The sequence below is a fragment of the Myotis myotis genome, unplaced genomic scaffold, assembly GCF_014108235.1.
Source record: "Myotis myotis isolate mMyoMyo1 unplaced genomic scaffold, mMyoMyo1.p scaffold_m19_p_35, whole genome shotgun sequence".
Classification (NCBI taxonomy): Eukaryota; Metazoa; Chordata; class Mammalia; order Chiroptera; family Vespertilionidae; genus Myotis; species Myotis myotis.
Genome location: NW_023416341.1, coordinates 1,257,569 through 1,280,033, shown reverse-complemented (window position 1 = coordinate 1,280,033; position 22,465 = coordinate 1,257,569). Strand labels below are relative to the sequence as shown.

At 55.8% G+C, this 22,465-nt stretch overlaps 1 protein-coding gene across 3 annotated transcripts in view; it reads right to left on the bottom strand.

The window, feature by feature from the left end:
- Nucleotides 1-13,958: 13,958 nt before the first annotated feature.
- LOC118652869 (interleukin-4 receptor subunit alpha-like) overlaps nt 13,959-22,465 on the bottom strand; it is a 44,847-nt gene continuing 36,340 nt past the window's right edge. For all 3 annotated transcript variants that reach the window (XM_036303055.1, XM_036303056.1, XM_036303057.1), the window contains 4 exons: nt 21,078-21,177; nt 19,232-19,307; nt 17,873-17,922; nt 13,959-17,082 (listed from right to left, as the gene is read on the bottom strand). In XM_036303055.1, coding sequence (XP_036158948.1) covers nt 15,540-17,082; nt 17,873-17,922; nt 19,232-19,307; nt 21,078-21,177 — 1,769 coding nt within the window. In that variant the 3' untranslated portion in view covers nt 13,959-15,539. The remainder of the gene's footprint in view (nt 17,083-17,872; nt 17,923-19,231; nt 19,308-21,077; nt 21,178-22,465) is intronic.

Sequence of the window (22,465 nt, the reverse complement as noted above, 5' to 3'; positions counted from 1 at the left end):
AGTCTGGCTACCGTGGCCAGGTCCTGGTGTCTAGGGGAACAGGTCATGGTGTCTAGGGGAGACAGGTCATGGTGACTAGGGGAGACTGGTCATGGTGTCTAGGGGAGACAGGTCATGGTGTCTAGGGGAGACAGGTCATGATGACTAGGGGAGACAGGTCATGGTGACTAGGGGAGACAGGTCATGGTGTCTAGGGGAGACAGGTCATGATGACTAGGGGAGACAGGTCATGGTGTCTAGGGGAGACAGGTCATGGTGTCTAGGGGAGACAGGTCATGGTGACTAGGGGAGACAGGTCATGGTGTCTAGGGGAGACTGGTCATGGTGACTAGGGGAGACTGGCCATGGTGTCTAGGGGTGACTGGTCATGGTGACTACGGGTGACTGGTCATGGTGACTAGGGGAGACTGGCCATGGTGTCTAGGGGTGACTGGTCATGATGACTAGGGGAGACAGGTCATGGTGTCTAGGGGAGACAGGTCATGGTGACTAGGGGTGACAGGTCATGGTGACTAGGGGAGACTGGCCATGGTGTCTAGGGGTGACTGGTCATGGTGACTAGGAGTGACAGGTCATGGTGTCTAGGGGTGACTGGTCATGGTGACTAGGGGTGACAGGTCATGGTGTCTAGGGGTGACTGGTCATGGTATCTAAGGGAGACTAGTCATAGTGACTAGGGATGACTGGTCATAGTGTCTAGGGGAGACTGGTCATGGTGACTAGGGGAGACAGGTCATGACATCTAGAGAATGGCCAGGTCATGGTGTCTAAGGGTAACCAGGAACCATTCTGACACTGATTTCGATGTGTATACATGTGCATTTGTGTGTGTGTGTGTGCAAGAACTAGCTCAGTTCTGACACTATCTGTCTGGAGATAGGGTCAGGTCCCACAGGTTGAGGGCTCAGTCCTTCAAGTCTCCTCCCCTACACTTCAGGCACTGGTTGCAAGTCCAATGGCAATCCAGGCTGTCATCTGTGCTTCTGACCAACCGGCAATAGAAGGAAGCTTCCAACGACCCCCTTTGGAGGTTAAATTAATTCACTGGAGCAGCTCACAGACTCAGAGCACATTCATTTACTAGCTCTCTGACTGGTTATGAAAGGACATCTCAGGAGCCGCCTGATGAAGAGATGCACAGGACACACCATGGGCAGAGGCTCAGGGCGCCCATGCCCTCACCAGACTTGCCAGTCTCCCAGCTTCTCCACCTGTTCACCACCCGAAAGTCCCCCAACCCTGTAGTTTTGGTTTCTATAGAAGCTCTGTTACGCAGGCATGGCTGATTAAATCATTGGCATTAAATCAATCTTCAGCCCCCCCCCCGCCGAGAGTTTGAGGGGTAAGATGGACCGTTTCCCTCTAATCACATGGTTGGTTCCCTCGGCAACCAGCCCTCATCCCTAGGTGACTTAGGGGCTTCCCAAAGGTCACCTCATTAAAATACCAAAGACACTGAAGGTTCTATCACTTAGGAAATTCCAAGAGTTTTAGGAGCTCTGCCCCAGCAACAGGGGCAAAGACCAAATATATATTTCTTTTTTTTAAGAGGGGAGGCAGGGGACATCCATGTGAGAGAGAAACATCGATTGGCTGCCTCCCATACATACCCCGACCAGGGTGGGGATTGAACCTGTAACCCAGATATGTGCCCTTGACTGGGAATCGAACCCTTAACCCTTCAATGCACAGGCTAATGCTCTAATCACTGAGCAACACCAGCCAGGGCTGGTGACAATATCACACCAGGTCATGGATTCTAGGGGTGTGCAGATCATGGGGTCTAGGAGTGCCTAGGTCATGTGTCTAGGAGTGACAGGTCACAGTGCCTTGGGGTGGCCAAGTCATGGTGCCTAGGGTACCATGGTGCCTAGGTAATGGGTTCTAGGGGTGAGAGTGTAATCACAGAGTCCACTCAAAATGGCTCTATTCTTTTTAACAAAATAGTGTGCTGCTTTTCAGAAACAACAGACCAAAACTACAGGTCACGCAGCTAAAGTGTGCACAGAGGAGAGAACTTTGACCTCCAGCTGCACACGGAACCAAAGTCTCACACACACACACACCAGTACCAAAGGAGGCAGCCAATCAAAGTTTCTCTCTCATCGATGTTTCTATCTCTCTATCCCTCTCCCTTCCTCCCTTTAAAATCAATAAAAATATTTTTTTAAAAGAATAAAACTTGCTCCACTAGCACTTCTGCATACCTGTTCCCCCAGCCCCTGAAACACCCTTAACCTATCCAGCAAGATGAATTTGAGGACTAGGTCTCTCATCTTCTCGATTGGGGGTTTCTTGATCAATAAGCCTTTCCTTACTTCCAGCTGACATTTTTTTCAGTGTTTTCATTGCATTGAGAGAGAGAGGAAGGGAAGAGAGAGAGAGAGAAACATTAATGTGAGAGAGTAACATCAATCAGTTGCCTCTTGTATGCACCCTGACCAGGGATCAAACTGGCAACCTGGGCATGTGCCCTGACCAGGAATCAACCAGCAACCTTTTGGTGCATGGGACAAGGCCCAACCAACTGAGCCACACTGGCCAAAGCCAAACTGACATTTTAAGTTCTGGCCTTTTGAAGAATCGGGCACATGGACTCTGGGTCAGTAACAACAGGTCCTGGTGTGTAGGGGTGACAGGTCACAGTGACTAGAGGTAATAGGTCATGGGGTCAGGGAGTGATATGGGTTGAAGAATGAGAAGGGAGGGAGCCAGGAGCCAGGAAGCAAAGGGTGTGGACTCTGGTCTGTAGACGGTGTCTCCCAAACTTGCGTCCCTCGTGCGCACTGCCACGGTTATTTCTTCCATATTTACATTTTCCCCATCATTGTTCCCTTCAGCCTTTTCTTCATACTGACTTACTTGTTTTATTTCAATAACTGTATTTTAAAAGGCAACATTGCCATCGTCACGAATGGACAACCAGTATTCATCATAAGTAGAAGGGAACTGTAAAACAACACAACAAAACCAAAAGTGAATTATTACGCTCTGGCTCCATGTGGTGTGGCCTGGGGAAGGCTAGTCAGAAGGAGAGAAGGAGAATTGAAAAGGGAATCACTTTCTCGGTTTAATGCCTTAGACACCACACCCATATGCCACCTAAAGTGACCTCAGGGAGCCCAGGGGTGTGTCCCTCACCTGGGTCACCCCAGGGGCCTGCGCCCCACACTGGGTTAACGGGAGCCAGGAGGCTCTGTGAGCCGGAAATAACACGATCAAAAAAATAGCTCTGGTCCTGGTGGGGGGAATGTTGAGAAGAAAGACGCTATTGGCAGAATCTAGGTGATAAGATGAGGAGGCTGACTTGTGCAAACAGAGTTGCTGGAGGGGAGAAAGACTCTGGCACCTGAATCCCCTTGGGGCGGGGAGGAGGCGGGCAGGCTGGGAGATGCCTGCTCTACAGCCTTAACAAGTGAGACCAGGGCCTGGAGGAGGAGGTGTGGGCGGACGTGGAGGGCTCAGTTCTGGGTGTACTGGGGCTGAGATGTGGGCCATCCATGTGGAGATCCATTGATTTGCTCAGAAAGTATTTATTGAGCACCTACTGTGTGCCACACACCTTTCTAAGGCCCTGGGATACAGCACTGAGCCAACCAGCCAAAGACCTCTGTGCCCAAGGAGTCTACCTTCTAGTTGGGGATGGGGGGTGGGGAAAGACCTGATAGGAAAGAAAGGACTTAATAAAATACACACTATCTCATCACATATGTCACATTGGACATGACGTGCACAGATAAGACATGAAATGTCTGGGTGGGAGATGTGGACACAGATGGATATATGAGTTCAGGCCAGAGATCTGGGCGGCAGATCTATTTAGAAGACACCATTCATTCATTCAACAAGTGATTATTGAGCACACTCTGTGCCAGCCGCCATGCTGGGAGCTGGGTGACACAGTCTGGCCCCATGAAACTCCAATAGTTTCAGTAAAGGTTGTAGTTAACCTTATGGAAACAGATGAGATTGCCCATGGAGTGTGTGCATGTGTGCGCACGTGAGCGCGCACGTGTGTGTGTGCGTGCGTGTGCATGTGTGTATGTGTGTGAGTGTGTGCACGTGTGTGTGCATGTGTGAAGCCCAAGATGAGCCCTGAGGCCCCCAGTGTTTAGGGAAGGCCGAGGAGAGACCCTGGGAGGTGAGCCTGAGCAGGAGCAAGCAGCCAACAGCAGCAGCAGCACGAGGGGCAGAGGTTCAGGGACGAGGGTGAGGTCGTGCTGCGGGAAGATAGGACTGAAGCAGACCTGTCTGCACTGGCGGTGGCGGCAGTGACAGCAGTTTCGTGGCAGAAGTGACGGCAGCTTCTGCACAGAGGGCTGAGGAGTGGGTGTGCAGGGAGGAAGTGGGGACAGGGAGACGGCTTTCGAGAACTGTCTGGGTAGAGAGAGAGGGAGCGGGAGGGAGAGGGAGAAGAAGGAAGTGTGGAGGAGGGAACCTTTGGTTGTTTGCAGATGGAAGGACTTGACAGATGATCACAGTGATGGGAAGAAGCCTGCAGAAGGACGAAGCCGGAACACAGGGGGTGACGGTGCTTGGGGTCCAGAGGGAGTGGCAGGTCAACTTTGTGGAGAAGGATGACCCTATGGCAGGAACGGCTATAAAATCTGAAGGGCTCGATGCAAAATGAAAATGCAGGCCTTTTTGTTCAAAAGGTACTAAGAATCCAAGATGGTGACTCCCTTTGCCATATCGGGAGTGGGCAGCAGGTTTGACTTGCTGACTTGGCTGAATTGTGGCCTCTAGCCACCCAGCAGACGCCCTGCGGCAGGATGGCACCCTCCCTGTGCCTGAGCCTGGACCCCCTCCCGGTCGAAGGCAGTGTGGCTGCTGGACAGGGGTGGGCAGGGGCAGGTGGACTGGAGTCCAGAGTGCCAAGGGGTGGACGAGCAGGTGGCCAGGAACCTGTCCAGGGAAGCAGGCGGGGGGTGGAGGTGGGGCCACGTGGGAGCCGAGACTGCGAATCCTTGCTGCGTGCTCCATGTCCAATGGGACTTTCCTTACAAACACAGATGCACAGGTAAGATCTTTAAGAATTTCAAGTCAGAGGTCTGGGAGCTTCGGGGCCTGGGAGCTTCAGCGTCCACCCGCCCCTGCGCTGCGCTGCTGCACTGGGGCCGCCCATGAAGCCGCGAGCCCCACGTTCACGCTAAGGGACGGTGGATGCCGAGGAGGTAGGAGTTGCGGACATTCAACAGAATCCTCTGGAAGTGGCGACTGAGGGCCAATCGTGAGGGAGCAGGAGAGGCTGTAGGGACAAGGCTTGAGGAAAAGCAGGCTGGAGTGTCTAGACTCCAAAGTCAGATGCACGGAGGAATGCTTCCCATTGCTGCTGTAACAGATTGCTGCGAATTCAGTGGCTTGAAACATGAACATGTATTATCTTACAACCCTAGGGGTAAGAGGTCGGAACTTGGTCTCACTGAGCTAAAAACCAGGGTGTCCCCAGGACCGCATTCCTTCCGGAGACTCGAAGACAGAACCTGTCCCCTGACTTTTCCAGCTTCCATGGCTCGTGCTTGTCTCCCGTCTTCCCAGGCAGCAGCATAGCATTTGCAGTCTCTCTCGGACGCAAACTCTCCTGCCTCCCTCTTTCTCATAAGCGCCCTCGCGATTGCATGGGGCCCGTCCAGATAACCTCTCCAGGTCAGCCGATTAGCGATCTTGATTCCACGTGTTCACAGCTTCCGGGGATTGGGACGGGCATGTCTTTGGAGGCCCCGTTAATCCACCGGCCATGATCTTTAAGGTTGCTTTAAGGCTGCAAAAGCACCACCCCAGTCATTTCAACAAAACAAACCAAAAAAGCAGGTTCATGGTTCATTTAAGAATCCCAAGGTTGGTTTGATCGCGTGATGAAGCGATCAGGGACGCAGGCTCTTTTCTGCTCCCCCTGTGCCAGGTTCGGAGCACTGTCTCTCATCCCCATGCGCTTCCCCTCGTGGTCACAGGACGGCTGCCAAAGCACCAGACCTCACATCCTGGGCAGAAGGAAGTTTGCAGAGGGGCCTTCTAATGCTGCTCTCTTCGCTTAAAAAAGAGAACTGTCCGCTTGCCCTGTGGTCCCATGGTGGAGAGGCAGGACAGACAGACCAGATCTGCTGACCAACTCAAGCTGAGTTTACCAGCTGCAAATCAGGAAATGCCAGTTCCTGGATGGGGTGGGGTGTCAGTGAGGGGGCCGGTGGCCAGACTCTGAGATCGGTCTACGACTAGAGTCAAAGATTAGGCTGGGCCAGGGGTCAGCCTGGGCCTGTGCCTGGGCCAAGCTACAGCCACGATCACAATAAACCCACAGTGTGGGTCACGAATCAGTCTATGGCTTGAGTCAGAGGCCGTTCTGTGGCTGGAGTCGGGTGTCAGCCTGCAGCCAGGGTCAGAAGTCTGGCTTCAGTCTCTCTCTCTGGACCTCTCTTGTCTCGCTCTCCTCTGGAAAGACCCGTGGGAAGCTCGGCCACCTGTCCGTAAGGAGGACAGCAGAGTCCGGGCAAGATCCTATAGGTGGCGTATGGTAGAACCTGAGGGGCGAGAGGAAAACGGGGGCGGGGGAGTGTATATAACGCATGTGGCCACGTGGTGAGAAGTGCAGGATAGAACCTCTGTGCACGCACAGTCACTGGCTCTGCGCGCGGATGAGGTCTGGGAGTCACGTGGACAGACACAAACACGGGTGGGTGGGATGATGCCTCGGGACCACTTGTCTGGGGTTTCCATCGCTCCAGCCTGTCCTTTCTGCAATAAAGTAACGTGAACTGTAGCATGTCATTTCCTTTACGTGTATGCCCTCGGCTCCACGACACCCACAGACCAACTCAGTAGAATGAGAAGAAGGCCAGCAAACACTTGGACAGGCGCTATCGCGAGCCTTACGTGTATTAACATGTTTAATTCTAACCATGTCGGCACTATTATTATTCCTTTTTTACAGATGAGGAAGCAAGCACAGAGAGGTTCCATGACGGCCCCCCCCCTCACACAGCCGGTCCTTGGAGCACAGGGAGTTCCCAATGTATGTCAGCTAAGCCCTCTCACCGGGTGCTGGAAGGGGCGGGGGATCTTCCAGGACTAGTTTTCTGGGCTTGGCACACGCCATGGGACTGGCCTTGGACCTGGAGCTACTGGAACCACTGGGGCCAGAGTGGGCCACTAGAGGGCAGCAGGGGCCAAGGAGCTGGCCTCCAGCCAAGCCCACCAAGCCCGCCTCTCTCCCGGGCCAGCTGCCTACGGATGCGGTGGGAAAGGGTGGGGTTCTGAGGGAGCCTGGCAGGTCCTGCTGCTGTCAGGTGCCTCGGGCCAGTTAACCACAAGAGCACGGGCACCGCCTGGCCGTCGCCCCTCGTGGCATCTGTCCTCACCCCCCCACTGTGGCTGCAGGGATGTCTCTTCTCTGCGTGTGATGGGGAGAAACTGAGGCCAGAGCGGTCACCCACCTGCCCATGGCCACACCGCCCCGCGGGCAAAGGCAGGTTCAAACGGAGGCAGGACGAGGCAGAGCCTTGCTTCTCTGAGTCTCAGTGTCTGTTCTCATCGAAAAAAAGGGGTGTAAGGCCATGGGGGGAGGGGCGGGTAGGAGTCAGGGTGCATCACGGGCAAGTCCCACCCGCGGCCTCCGCTGCTGTGAGCGGCCGCTGAGGTCATGCCTCCCTTGCCGCGGGGGCTCAAAAAACCCTTGGTGTCTTTTTAAATTAATAACTTTTGTAGGAAAATGATATCAGAAAATGTATTCAACAGGATGCGAACAGAGATAGCTACGTCTCCAGAAACAGTCATTTGTGACGCCCACAAGCCGCCAGGTGCTGGGGCGGGGGCTGGGGTTTCCGGTCGCTTTCACTTTCCTATCTATACCTTCAGGTTTTCTCTGAATCGAGAAGGCTGGCACGTGCCACTTGAATAACCAGAAAGAAAGCAACAAGTAGGTTCTTTGTTTAAAGAAAAAAAAAGCAGACGCACCCACCACCTAGCAAAAAGCTTGTAAAAATAAGTGTGCAGCGTGAAGGCACGGGACCCCGAAATCAACGGCTCTGGAGGCCCCCTGGGGTCAGCCAAGGCCTTCCTCGGGTCCGCTACCCACACCCCGGCCACGCTCAGCCCCCCTGGGCCGCGCCACCTCCGGGCCCGCCTCCAGGGGGCGCTGGGAAACTCCGCAGCCAGCGTCGCTGGGGCCTCACCCACCGCCTCCTTCCAGCTCCTGGGGGTAGGGGTGGGGGGTGGGGGTGGGGAGGGCCTGAGCTGGGCGCACCCCATCCTCTGACCGCGCCCTCGTGACTCCTGAGTCCCGTCTGGTGCAGTCGGCTGTCCCTCTTCTCTCTCCCTCCGTCCCTCTGGGTCTGTGCCCCCCTCCAGGCGGAGACAGCTGAGTTGTGCGTGGACTGAAATGACCTACCAGCCCTGCTCTGTCCAATACCGGCCCCGCCAGCCACAGGGGGCTCTTTAACTTTACAGGTTAATACAACCCATTTAAAAATCCCTCCTCAGCCGCACAGCCACGGTCCGAATGCCCCATCGCCCAGCGTGGCCAGCGGCCTCCGTGTTGGACCTTTTCCCACCGTAGAAAGGTCTGTTGGACAGCGCCGTCCGCACACTCCGCTGTCTTCCTGTAAGACCGCTTCCTGAGGTCGTTCACGGAACCCAAGTTCTCTTTTTTATTTCTGATTTCCTTCCTGTAACTTTAAAATAAAACTTTCATCCATGCTCATAACTTGAGACATGTATTTTTGGTTTAACAATTGCCTGCCAGGGAGTAACATTTGAATGAAGGAGTGAATCCCAGGCCTGGTGTGGGGCAGTCCTGACCCAGGAAGGGCAGGCATAAGCCAGAGGGGGGGGGGGGGCCTGGGGGGGCAGAAGCTAGGGCTCCCCTGTCAGGCTTAACCAACGGCGGCAGCGGGAGCCCCAGGAGACTCACAGGGAAGTTCTGAAGAAACCTGAGCAGTGGCCAGGGCTGAGAATTCTAGATTTCTAAGCTCTTTGTACCTTTAATTCTTTTTTTAAAATACATTTTATTGATGTTTTTACAGAGAGGAAGGGAGAGGGATAGTTAGAAACATCGATGAAAGAGAAACATTGATCAGCTGCCTCCTGCACACCCCCTACTGGGGATGTGCCCACAACCAAGGTACATGCCCTTAACTGGAATTGAACTTGGGACCCTTCAGTCGGCAGGCAGATGCTCTATCCACTGAACCAAACTGGTCAGAGCATGTATGCACCTTTAACTCTTGTCACCTGTGCCCCAGCCAGGCTGGAGTAAATCCGAGACATGGTGAAGATGATTATGTGGAGACTATCTCCAGGAAAACTCCCAGGTTTTATTATCCTTTTGTAACTGGACAACCAGAGGGTTCTGGCTGCCTGTCCCTACCTGAGCCAATTCAGCAGAGACGGGCTTGAATCATATAGGAGCATTTATTCCAGTCCTGCCGGCAGGAGGGGAGAGCAGCAGGTTACCCACAGAAATCTGCTCTGCACCCCACCATCAGCCACTGCTTATACTGGGTAGAGCAGTGGTTCTCAACCTTGGCTGCACATTAGAATCACCTGGGAATCTTTTTAAAATCCTGATTTCTGGACCTCATCCTCTGGAAATTTTGTTTCTTTGTTACTAATGTTATGGCCCCACCCCATAACAAAGAAACAGAATTTCCGGAGGATGAGGCCCAGAAATCAGGATTTTAAAAAGATTCCCAGGTGATTCTAATGTGCAGCCACGGCTGAGAACCACTGGGGTGGAGGGACAAGGCTGGCACGGGCAAGTAGGAAGGGCAGGCATGGTACAGTGGCAGGCTGCAGGGTTCCAGGGTACAGGCAGTGTGGGGCGGCAGCGGCGGGGGTGCCCAAGAGAACGGGTATCTTTGGCGCCTCCGGGACGAGACTGTTTAACCTTTCCATGACAGGCAGTTCTCAGAAAAGCCGGGTGGGCTGCAGTCTGATGTTAGCGCCCATGTGCCAGGGCGCACCACTCTCAGCCAGGTCAGAATGTGCTTTCTCTGGTCAGGACAGAACAATCATGGCTAACAGAGCATGGCGAATATTTCTTATGACTATAGCTAGTCCCCACTATTCCGTTTCTGCCCCTAACACTTTCTGTTTCCCAATGAGAAAACAGAGGCGCAGGCAGGATGAAGGGGACATAGAAAGCAGTGAAGGGGTCTAGGGCTTTACGCCCCAAAGGGCCTCGGGGTGTCCGGCCTAATTTGGAGACCAGGGCTTGGGAGCCCAAGGACCAGATTTTAAGGGGATTTGAAAAAGTATTTTGTCAAGGAAATTCCAAGAAAGGCCCTGGCAGCCAGCCACTCCTCTGTGCAAATAACTCATTCCTGGTGGGAGTGCCTTTATTCCCGGGCGAGGGTACCAGCAAAGAGGACGCTGCTGTCAGGGGGAACCTCAGTCCTCCACTTCCGCAAGGTGAGAGGGGGCCCTATTGGAGGACTTCCAGGGGCTTCGGGTCCTCTCATTGGCTCCTGCTTGTGGGCGGGTTACCTTTGGGGATTGGGGAGATGAAAGAGAGACGGGTGTCTATGGGGCCATGTTTCTCAGGGGGTGGGGCTAATGTTCATTTAAGCCAAATATAAATTCCTCACTCCATCCCAGGTTGTGCCGGCCTTCCTCCCACCACTGTCCCTGGTTCGCTGCTGTGGCTGGTCTTTCTGTGCTATGAACACGCCTCCTTAAAGACCTCCCTTTAGCTCCCTCCCGCGCCCCCCCACCCCACCCGATCTCAGACCCTGTTTTCTTCAGAGCACTGTCAACTGATGGTTGTTGGCACCAATTTAACAGCAACAGGAATCCCCAAGTTGGGGTGTGGTGAAGAAGGAGACTTTTCAGAGTAAAACAGCTCAGTTATGGCTCAGCACGGCTGTGGCACAGCATGGCTGGAAGGCAGCCCGGCGGCCCCTCTCTGGCCAACAGCTCCGCTCCCAGATGCTCTGCTCCTTGATGTCTCACTTTGAAGAGACAGCTTCAGTGTTTCAGCTCAGCCAGGCAGACTCAGTCTTCAGTGGGAAGAAAAAGTGCCTTCTCAGAGCTGGCGGGTAGCTGGTTTATATGGACAGGAGTCCCTGCCCTTGATCCCTGACTGGTCTATCCACATGTAAATGAGGACTCCAAATCCTCACAATTTGATTGGTCCAAAAGGCACTGTCCTGATTGGTCAGGATAGAGCCACTCTGGTTGGTTGGAGCTGCACAGCTCCAATTGGATGGGGGAAAACCTCAGTCTTATTGGTTGAAATAGGATCCCAAGAATTCCTTTATAAGGGCTGGCTCAGATGGCAGAAACATTGTGCAGGCAGACAGTTCAATGCAGGCTTCTCCCTGAGGTGCAGTTTGTATGAGAGTTCTGTGCATGGCTATTGCTGCTAGGGTCTGTGTGTTGTGTTTGTTTGTTTTTAATTTGAGCCCAGTTAGCCACCAGGCGCCCTTCTTAATCTTTCTTAGGGTTCACAGCACCCATTGGTGTTTGCAATTTGTCCTTTTGTCTGTTTCATGTCTGTCTCCCCAACAGACTGTAAGATCCAGGAGGGAAGCAACCTCATCTCACTGTTTCCTCAGCACCCAGCACAGTACCTGGCATAGTAGGTGCTCAGTTAATATGGGCGGGGGGTGGGCTTTCCTGCTGCCTGCTTTCTGCTCTGCTTCCTCCGTCCCCGTGTTAAGCTGGAGAAGGGGGCTGGGGGAGCAAGAACAGTGGCCTTTCTCCAGCTTCCCTGAGCCTGGGAGTGGGGTTAAATGCAGGGAAGAGACGGGAGGTGTCTCTAATTCTCCATCCCAGCCTCCCCAAGCCCACCCATTTCTGTCACATCAGCCTCAGCTGACAACCTGGGTCTCTTTCTTGTAAGATCCTGAGGAGAGAACAGTGACTCCTGCCTCCATTCTGTTGCACTTCAACCCAACTGCCCCTCCACCACTCCCACAAATGTATTTCCTTGGTTTGCTGCTTAATTTTTAAATTGGGTTTTCTGAGACGATGTTCAGACACAGTGGATTAGAGCTGACAGTTGAATAGGTGCCATGCTGTACATGAGATGGCATCCCCTGGGGCTGGAGCTCTGCAGCCAGACCTGGCTCCAGGACTTCCTCGTTCGCTGTGTGACCCTAGGCCAAACCTCAACCTCTCTGGGCCTGCTTCCTCAACTGTAAAACTGGGGTGACTGGACCTGCCTACTAGAGCTGACACCGTGGGTTTACAGCACTTGGCATGTTGCTTGGCACTAAACGGCTATTTTTTTTAATTGTTATATTTTGTTATGAAGGCTCCTGAAGGCAAAAGTCCAGAAGCCTAGTTCAGGCTCTGCCATTCACTGCTGACCTTAGCAAGTCCCTTTTCCTCTCTGGAGCTAAGTTTCCCCACCTGCAAACCCTGCGTGTGTGCATGTGTGTGTGTGTGTGTGTGTTTTGGGGTGTGTGTGTGTGTGTGTGCATGTGTGTGTGTTTTGGGGTATGTGTGTGTGTGTGTTTTGACGTGTGTGTATGTGTTTTGATGTGTGTGTGTGTGTGTGTGTGTGTGTGTGTTTTGGAGTGTGTGTGTGTGTGTATGTGTTTTGATGTGTGTGTGTGTGTTGGGGTGTGTGTGTGTGTGTTTTGATGTGTGTGTGTGTGTGCATGTGTGTGTGTTTTGGGGGGTGTGTGTGTGTGAATGTGTGTGTGTGTTTTGGGGTGTGTGTGTGTGCATGTGTGTGTGTTTTGGGGTGTGTGTGTGTGTGTGCATGTGTGTGTGTGTTTTGGGGTGTGTGTGTGTGTGTGTGTTTTGATGTGTGTGTGCATGTGTGTGTGTGTTTTGGGGTGTGTGTGTGTGTTTTGGGGGGTGTATGTGTGTGCATGTGTGTGTGTTTTGGGGTGTCTGTGTGTATGTGTGTTTTGACGTGTGTGTATGTGTTTTGATGTGTGTGTGTGTGTGTTTTGATATGTGTGTGTGTGTGTGTGTTTTGGGGTGTGTGTGTGTGTGTGTGTGTTGGGGTGTGTGTGTGTGTGTGTTTTGATGTGTGTGTGTGTGTGCATGTGTGTGTGTTTTGGGGTGTGTGTGTGCATGTGTGTGTGTTTTGGGGTGTGTGTGTGTGTGCATGTGTGTGTGTTTTGGGGTGTGTGTGTGTGCATGTGTGTGTTTTGGGGGGGGTGTGTGTGTGTGTGTTTTGATGTGTGTGTGTGTGCATGTGTGTGTGTTTTGGGGTGTGTGTGTGCATGTGTGTGTGTTTTGGGGTATGTGTGTGTGTGTGTGTGTGTTGACGTGTGTGTATGTGTTTTGACGTGTGTGTGTGTGTGTGTGTGTTTTGGGGGGGTGTGTGTGTGTGTATGTGTTTTGATGTGTGTGTGTGTGTGTTGGGGTGTGTGTGTGTGTTTTGATGTGTGTGTGTGCATGTGTGTGTGTGTTTTGGGGGTGTGTGTGTGTGTGTGCATGTGTGTGTGTGTTTTGGGGTGTGTGTGTGCATGTGTGTGTGTTTTGGGGGGTGTGTGTGTGTGTGCATGTGTGTGTGTGTTTTGGGGTGTGTGTGTGTTTTGATGTGTGTGTGTGCATGTGTGTGTGTGTTTTGGGGTGTGTGTGTGTTTTGGGGGGTGTGTGTGTGCATGTGTGTGTGTTTTGGGGTGTCTGTGTGTATGTGTGTTTTGACGTGTGTGTATGTGTTTTGATGTGTGTGTGTGTGTGTTTTGATATGTGTGTGTGTGTGTGTGTGTTTTGGGGGGTGTGTGTGTGTGTGTTGGGGTGTGTGTGTGTGTGTGTGTGTTTTGATGTGTGTGTGTGTTTTGGGGTGTGTGTGTGTGCATGTGTGTGTGTTTTGGGGTGTGTGTGTGTGCATGTGTGTGTGTTTTGGGGTGTGTGTGTGTGTGCATGTGTGTGTGTTGGTGTTTGGGGTGTGTGTGTGCATGTGTGTGTGTGTTTTGGGGTGTGTGTGTGTGTGTGTGTTTTGACTCCAGCAGCTAAAGAGAGAGTTTTGGGCTCAGCACAAAAGAGACACTTTAAAAAAACAAAGAACCAAGGAGACGCTTTTAACAAACATCAGGCTGCATGTAAGGTAGTGAGCTCCCCGTCACCTCTAGTGCACTGTGCAGAATGCCAGAGCGGGAAGGAACCTTAAACAGCCAAGCCTCTCATTTTGAAAAAGACACAGAATAACACAGACCTAGGAGCTTACGACCCCCTGCCTGCCCGCCTGAGGCCCCGTCCATCACACCACCTGCTGGATGTCCAGAACAATCACCCAGAGAGCCTGGGTGAGACATGCCTGGGGTCAGCTATGGGCCTGCTACCAACTCGCTGTGTGCCTTGGCAAAGGTGCCAGCTGCTGCCAGTGCCCCTGCCAGTGGCAGAGGGGAGTGGGTGGACGAACAGCCCAGCCCCCCACCCCCACTTTGCAGGGACCCCTCCAGGCATACACGGTGCACGGCTTCCCAAAGCTGCTGGCAGGGGCAGGCAGCAGGTGCCGGCGCCGGTGCTGTTTGAGAACACCCTCTGCTGCCTCCTGCCCGCCCTGCCTCACTGCCCGCTCCCCAAGCAGGGCTTCCTGGGATCCCCTCTAAATCAACGCATTGCACTTGAGTCCCTGTGCGGAGTCAATGAGTTAACAAAGTACTCACAATGGCAGTAGGCTTGTTTCATAAGTAAAAAAAAAAAAAAGAGATAAAGAACCTTTACTTATATAAAACTCCACCCCTCCTGTTCCAGCCTCCTCAGCAAATACAAATACTAGGTTTAAACAATCTTTGGGACGCACACACACACATTACTCAGCGTGCGGTCCGGGCCAGCGTGCAGGCGACAGGTGCCTGGTGCCTGCGTCAGGAACGCCCAGCTCAGCCAGATCTCAGGGCGAAGCTCTCCCTCTGGTCTCTGTGGCTGCCAGCCACGGTGTCTGCGAGGCACAGACCGGCCCCAGCCGGGTCTGGAGCCAGTTTATTCTGGGGACCCACGCCTACCAGGGCCCCAGCAAACTGTCACTGTGTGGGAATCACCGTTTTTCGTGTGCTGCTGGCACCCCCACTTGACTAAGCGCCCTCCACAGCGCAGGTCCTGCTCCTGTCCGCCTAATGGGGCTGTTGAATGGACGGCACCTCTGGGCTGATGACCACGCCTCCGGGACCGGGCTTTCCCCTCCGTCCCCCAAAGCTCCCCAAGCGTCCCCGCTGCTTCGTTAGTTTCTAGGCTCGGCGTCCAGTCCAGTGACATGGCAGCAGCTGGTCCCGGGGCCGGGCAAGACGTGGGCAGCCAGGTGACCAGGTGGACAAGCAGGCCTTGGGCGGCATGACAGGGGCAGTGCGCGGGGAAGCGTGGACCGATCAAGAGGCCAACAGCTCGCTCACAAGCCCAGGTGCCCGGAGGCTCTGGGGCCCTGCAGGTGGCTCTGTGGGCCCCGCTCCCGTGCCTCCGGCCACGGCCCACGCCGAGCTCTGTCAGTGTTGAGGACAGGGTCCAGCCTCTGTGGCCCGGGGCCCGACAGCCTCACTTCTCACGGGCTTCTCCGAGCCTCGGCCACGCCAGCCTGGCTGCCCTCTGGAGGGTGGGGGGGTTTCACAGGCAGGGCCGAGGCACACACAGCAACGGGCGCACACCTAGGACGCACTCATGCCTGTGGGCCCCGTGGAGAGCATGGCCACCATTTGGGGGGCCTGGCTTGAGCTCTGAGCATGGCTGGGGCCCGGCTGGAAGAACAGGGGGGCCTTGCCCTCCTCCGAGACACCCAAGGGTGCCAGGGAGGCCGGAGGGAGGCTGGCCTCCAGCAGAACCCCGCCTGGCAGGGGGTTCCCCAGGGGCTCGAAGCTGCCTCCACAGCGGCAGCCACAGCAGCGGGGGGCCACACCGTGGGCCTCGCCTCGCTCCTCCTGGCCGTGACACTGCTTCAGGTGGCCGCACAGGTGGCAGGTGAGGGCCGAGTAGACGATGCCGCTGCCCAGGTCGTCCCCGAGGGGGGCCGTGGCCTGCTCCAGGGCGAGCAGGTGCTTCTGGCTGTCCTTTCCCTGTGCCACTGGCTCCAGACCCGGGCACTCCAGGGAGCCGCTGGGGAGAAGCGAGTTCTGAGGGCTGGGAGGTAGCCCCATGTCCAGCCCAAAGGTGAACAGGGGGACAGGGGCAGGCACCCCAGGGCTGCCAGGAGTGAGGCCCTGGAAGGGCCTGTAGGCCCCCTCCCCGCTGCTGGCCTCCACCCCAGGTGGTGCTGGGCACACGGCACTGCTGGCCAGCAGGCTGGAGAGGGCCTTGTACCCGGCTTCTCCGGAAGGGCCGCCCGCCTCGCCGCCCTGGGCGCAGCCCTGCCTCACCGCCTGCGAGAACTGCCGGTAGCCCCCGGGGGCCGAGGCGGGGGCGGCCGCCCTGTGCTGGAGGACGCTCCACCGGAGGCCCTGCTCCCAGGTTTCTGGCTCAGGCTGGAGCGCAGCGGGTGGCTCAGAGCCCCGGGGAGCAGAGAGGACGTTGGGGTCCCCGTCCTCCCAGCGTTCGGCCAGCTGTGAGTCTGAGTCCAGCTCTCCAGGACCCGAGGGCGGGCACAGCAAGCTGCTGAAGCTGCGGTACGCAGGGCTGTCGGTGATGGTGGCTGCGGGCAGCTCTGCGACAGCCAGGCAGGCTGGGCTCTGCGTCCGAGTGGCTGGGGGCGGCTCTGGGTCAGAAGGCTGCCCCCTGCCCCAAAGTGAGGCCTCCTGAGGCGCCTCACCTGGTAACTCAGCCCAAGGCACCTGAGCACCCACACCTGCTGAAGGAGGAAGAAGGCAGGGCTCTCCCGAGCCTGCCGGGCAAAAGCCCCCCTCCGCGCCCCCGAGGAGGTCCAGGAGCAGGCTCTCGGTCAGCCGGGCCGCGATGCCCGCCCTGCCCTCCTGGAAGCTGCCGCCGCTGCTCTCAGGCGAGGGGCAGAAGCTCCCTCCATCTTCCTCCACCGGCTCCTCCTCCTCACTCTGCACCGGGGCCTCGAGCAGCTCCACGCACTTCACCACGCTGATGCTCTCCGGCCAGAGGACCGTGCTGCTGACCTCCACGGGGCGCCAGGCTGGTTTCCCAGGGCCCTGGACAGGCCCGCTCCTGGCCACCTGGGAGGAACCATCACCCCTTTCCACGCCAGGCTCCAGTAAGCAGGGCAGGAGCTTCGTCAGACACGGCTTCCAGTATCTGCAAGAGCAAAGTGTGGTCAGGGCTCAGCATCTCCACTTAAAAACTCCTACTCATCCCTCAAAACCCAGCTGGAAGCCACCCTGGACTGATGCCTACCTATTGCAGACGTGCCTCCTGGCTTTACAATCACTGCCTCTCCGTCTTCCCCATGCCCGCCCTGGGAGCTCCTGGAAGGCAGGGGCCCTGCCTGCCTTCGGGATGTCTGGAGCTCAGCACATAACCTGGGACCACTACAAGCTCAGACTATTGAATAAACCAAAGTCTTTGTCGGGATGATAGGATTTAAAACACATATCAACACACAGCATAAGGAATGCCCACTCAGGATGGCTGCAGGTCCAGGGCTCCCAGCTGTGCCAGGTCTAAACTTTAGCTACTGCCCTGTGGGAGGTCCAGAGGCCCTGAGGGGGCGCTAGGAGGCTAATGTGATGGTCGCATCCTCAGGGTTTGGGATAATGGAGCTTGCCAACCAGTACGCAATTACGTCAGCACTTTAACATCGGGCACAGCTGCCCAGGTACTTGGCTCTACAGCCTCGCTCAGGCCAGAGTACACCCCAAGGGGCTCAGCACCTGCCTGACCCACCAGGGAAATTCAGGGGCCCAGCCAGCAGCCACCTTCCCAGACCGCTCCTCCTCCTGCTACGCCTCGAAGGAACAGGGCTGAATGCCAAGGAAGGGAAGGCAGACATGGAGGGGCGAGGGACCCCACTCTCAAGATGGGGCCCACCACGCCAATCCCCCCCTTCCAAATCCACACAGGCCATGACCGAAGTTCATATACATACGGGCACTTGGCTGGTTCCTGGCCCCCGGGCCTCTTCCCCCGCGGTGGCACCTGAAACGCAGAGACAGCCAATGAACAGGGCGGAGAGGCCTCCCGCCAGCCTGGCCACAGCGAGCTCCGTGTTCGCCGTGGGAGGACTGTAGGCCCTGACGTCACCCGGGTCGGAGGTCAGACCAGGTCACTGCCGCTCCCGGAGCCTCAGCCCCTGGGAATGAGTGAGGCCGCCCTAATATTAAGTTGCTGTGGCTGAAGGCAAAAATGGCCACTGTCACCTGCAGCTTCTCCACCCCTTGGACCTGGCCTGGCCTTGGGACTTGCTTTGGGCAACAGAAAGTGGTATAAGTGGCACCGCGCCAACGGCCCAGCCTGCGGGAGGATGGGACGCACGGCTGAGTCACTCCGCACCTGTGCGTGAAGCCGCTGGGGGCAGCCAGCCCAGAGAGCTGCCCTGCCCTGCCCAGCCCAGACCCCCCACCCGACGCCCCTGCTGAGCGCCCTGCAGAAGCAAGAGCTACAGATATGGCTTGTTTCAACCAAGTTTCGGGATAATTCGCTACACAGCAAAAGCTGGCTGATACAGGGACGATGCTGACTCTGTGCAGGGCCCTGTGACACACACCTTACATGTACTGTCCCGGTGAATTCCAACCATTATATAAACACTACGACAACCCACACGAGAAAACCGAGGCTCGGAGAAGGTAAGCCACTCGCTCACACCCCATCCACTCTGCAGGTGAGTCGCAGAGCCGGGTTCAAAGTCAGCACCACCGACTCCAGAGCCTGCCTGAGGGTCGCTGGAGACCTGAAGGCCCTGCACCCCCTGCCTCCTTCCTGGAGAACCCCGATGAGCTCAGGCAACCCACACGTGGCCATCGCTCAGGGCTGGCCACCCGGCCGGCCCACGGTATCCCCACTCCTTGCAGGTGAAGGTTTAGGAAAGAGCACGTGATGCCACTCAGGCCAACGAGAAAGGAGGAGATTTGCTGGCACTTTGGCGGCAGTTTCCTGTTCGTAAGAGGAACACACAGGAGCCGTGTCCCCCTCTCCCTGGCCTCTTGGCCTCCTGCCCTGGTACAGGTACCTCCCCAGGAGGTGACATGCAGATGACCTCAGGGGCCAACTCCTCCCAAGGGAGGGAACCCACCCAAGGCTGAAAAGGTGGCTCTGAAAGCCGAGGGGAGGGGGCAGCCTCTGGGCCCCCGATGACCACACTGGGCTGCAGAACCGACCAGCGCTGAGACCTTCCTGACGGCTCAGGTGCAAATCCAAAAGCCAGTGCATATCTTTAACATCCCAGACACCTGAATCCTAGTTCCCGATAGGAGCATCCACAGCATCTGGACCAGCCCTCTCCTACCTGAGGCTCCTGGATGACAGCCATGAGGGAGCTGTGGGCCGGGCTGGGGATGTGGTCCCACCATTCTTTCTTAATCCTGAAAAAGGAAAGGAAAACGCCTTGGTCTCTCTTCCCATAAAAATGATCATATGGCCAGTACTTCCTAGGGGTCAGGACCATGTTGATTGGTTCACCCTAAGCCCATGGAACAGGTCCTACTGCCAACCCCATTCACAGATGAGCACACTGAGGCTCACAGGGCTGAAGGGACAGCTGGCAGCAGAAGAGCCGGTTCCTGCCCCAGCGTTCTGCTCCCAACTCGCTGCCTCTGTCCTCAGTGGAACGAGCCCAGGGAAGTAGGAGGGACTCAAGCTGCAGAGAATCCGGGGTGTGCCCATCAGCAGTCCCCCACCGAGCAGCTCAGAGTCCGGCCAGGGGAGGCCTGGGAGGCCTGAGAAGCCGAGGAGACCCTGGGGGAAATAGGCTCCTTCCCTCCCCTGGTCGGCCTGGAGCCATGGAGTGCCAGCTCTGAGGGAAGGCCCTCAGATTGCCCCTGGATCGGCCTCCGCTGACTCCACTCAGCCAGTCAGCATGTCCACACTGAGCGCCTACTATGCACCACTCACTGTGCCAGGCCTCGGGGACACAACAGTGAGCAAGACAGACAAAAGCCCAGCCCTCACGTAGCTGACCTTCTAGAAGAGGAGACAGATAGAAATAACTATAGGACATTAATTATGGCATCAAGTGCCATGAGAGAAAATAAAGAAAACAAAGAAATAGAGAGGAATGGAGGGAGTGATCCAGGAAGGCCTCCCTGAGGAGGTGGCCTCTGAGTGGCGACTGAAGGTGGAAGAGGAGCGAGTCATGGCGATGCCAGGGGAAAGGGCTTTCCAGGTAGGGGCACAGTGAGTGCAAAGGCTCGGAGGGAACTTGCTTGGTGCGTTCAAAGAACAGCAAGAAGGCTGGAGTGCTGGACACACTGAGTGGGGCTGGGAGGACAGGTGATGGGGAAACTGAGGCGCAGAAAGGGGGAAAGACCAGCCCACGATGACTAGGAGGTGTCGGTGACAAGACACGGAGAGGAGAGCTTGCAATCCCTCCACACTCGCTGTGTGCCCAGCAGAGTGCGGGACACTCGCTCAGTCAATCCTTGGCCATCACTAATCCTCCCATAGTGAGGTAAGGCTCATTAGTCCCATTTCAGAGATGGGAGGACTGAGGCTCTGAGACACCCTGTTTCTTAGGGCTCACACTCACTGGAAACTAAGCTCCTTCTACCTAACAGCGCACTGTGATCCAAGACTCTCTTAGACTCTTAGGACTGACGAAATACGTTCTCCCTCTCTCTCAGCCTGCAAAGGAGGAGCCAGCCACACAGCTACCAGCGCCAGGGCCAGAACCCGAGCCCAGGTCTCCCGACTCTGTCAGGGGAATCGGCTAGAATTCCACGGTCTATGGTCACCTGCCCCCAACTGTCTGGACCATACCCCGGGCAGGACCCGCCTCCCTTTCCCAAGGGAAGGCCCTTCCCAGCCCCACGCTGGCCAGCTCCTTCCTCCAGTCAGGCCTCAGCTCAAATATCCCCTCCTCCCACCGGACACAGCGCCCGGGACACCTGTGCCCTGCGCCCGTTGTTTCCCTCAGCGCTTGGGCTGCTGTGGAAAGCGCCGTGGCTGTTGCAGACCTGACATCTGTCTCCCACAAGGAGCACAGAGCCCTGCAGGTTTTGTTTCAGCTGTCGCCTCAGTGCCTCGCACGCAGTAGCTGCTCAATCAACATTTATGGTTCAAGGAGGACTGCAAGCTGACAGATGAGCGGAGGGACTCCTGCCCACTCCCACCCAGGGGGCCAGCCCAGGACTCACTTGAGGATGCTGAAGTAGCAGGACAGGCAGACGACCATGATGACGATGCAGGAGATGCCGACGGCAAGTGGGAGGTGCTGCTCCCAGGGCAACTCATAGTCTGGAGGTGGGAGGGATGCCGTGAGCCCGCATTGCGCTAAGTACAGCCCGGTCCCCATTTCCCAGGGCTGGAGACCGGAGCCGCAGGACAGTGTGTCCCAGACCCCGCATGATCGGGCCACCCCCAAGCCCTCCCGCCTCAGCCCCTGCTGCCCTCCCCTTGCACCCTGAGCCCTCGCCACACGGGCCCCCTGGCTGCCCCCTGCTCCTCCACGCTCAGTGCCAGCTCAGGATCTTGCACTTGCTGCTCTTCCTGAAGCACAGAGGTCAAGGGCAGTGACTCTGGCCCTGGATGACCTGGGTTCAAAGCCTGGCTCTGGCGTATCCTCACTGGTGGCCCGGGACACGTCCCTCACACTCTCAGTGCCTCAGTTTCCTCACCGGTACAATGGGGTTAACAACAGTGCTCACCTCACAGGGAGATGTGAGGGTCACGCGACTCACTACCCACCGCACTCAGAGCAGTGCCTGCAGGCCCACAGCTGTTATCACCTTCGCACAGCGGGCTCCTTCTCCTCGTCCCCTTCACCCTCGCCAGCTCCAAACCCACCCCCCCCACACACACCCTCTCTACCATTGCCCCTCTCATCACTCCGTCCCCTTTCCCAGAGACCGACTGCCCTCTGGGTCTAGATCGATCTGATTTCCTCTTTTCTGTATGTTTATTTTCTGTCCCCCCGCCCCCGAGTGCCAGTTCTAGAAGGACAGGATTTCTGTCTGTTCTGTTCCCTGAGCTGCTGTATGAACCTGGGAAGGTCCACATGTACGATAATCCATTTTATATGGGAAAATTCAACATTTCTACTGCAAAAGCCACGTGATAAAGTTGCAAAGAGTTGTTTTGGGGATGCAGCTACAAGTGAGGGCTACATTTCCCAGAATCCCTTGCAGCTATGTGTGGCCATGTGGCCAGTTTCACCAATAAAACGTGAAAAGGAGTAATGTGTCACTTCAGGCTAAGGTTTTTTTTAAATATATATATATTTTTTACATTGATTTTAGAAGGATAGGAAGGGAGAGAAAAAGAGAGACAGAAACATTGATGAGAGAGAAACATTGATCAATTGGCCACCTCCTGCATGCCCCCCACTGGGGATTGAGCCCGCAACCCGGGCTCGTGCCCAGGCCAGGAATTGAACCAGTGACCTCCCGGTGCACGGTACAATGTTCAACCAGCCAGACCAGGCTAAGGTTTTTAAGAAGCAGGTGTGGTCTCCCTGCTCTCCTTCCTCTTTGGTTGGATGCAGACAATGGCAGGGCCCTTAGAGATCCTTAACTTGGGGTCCACA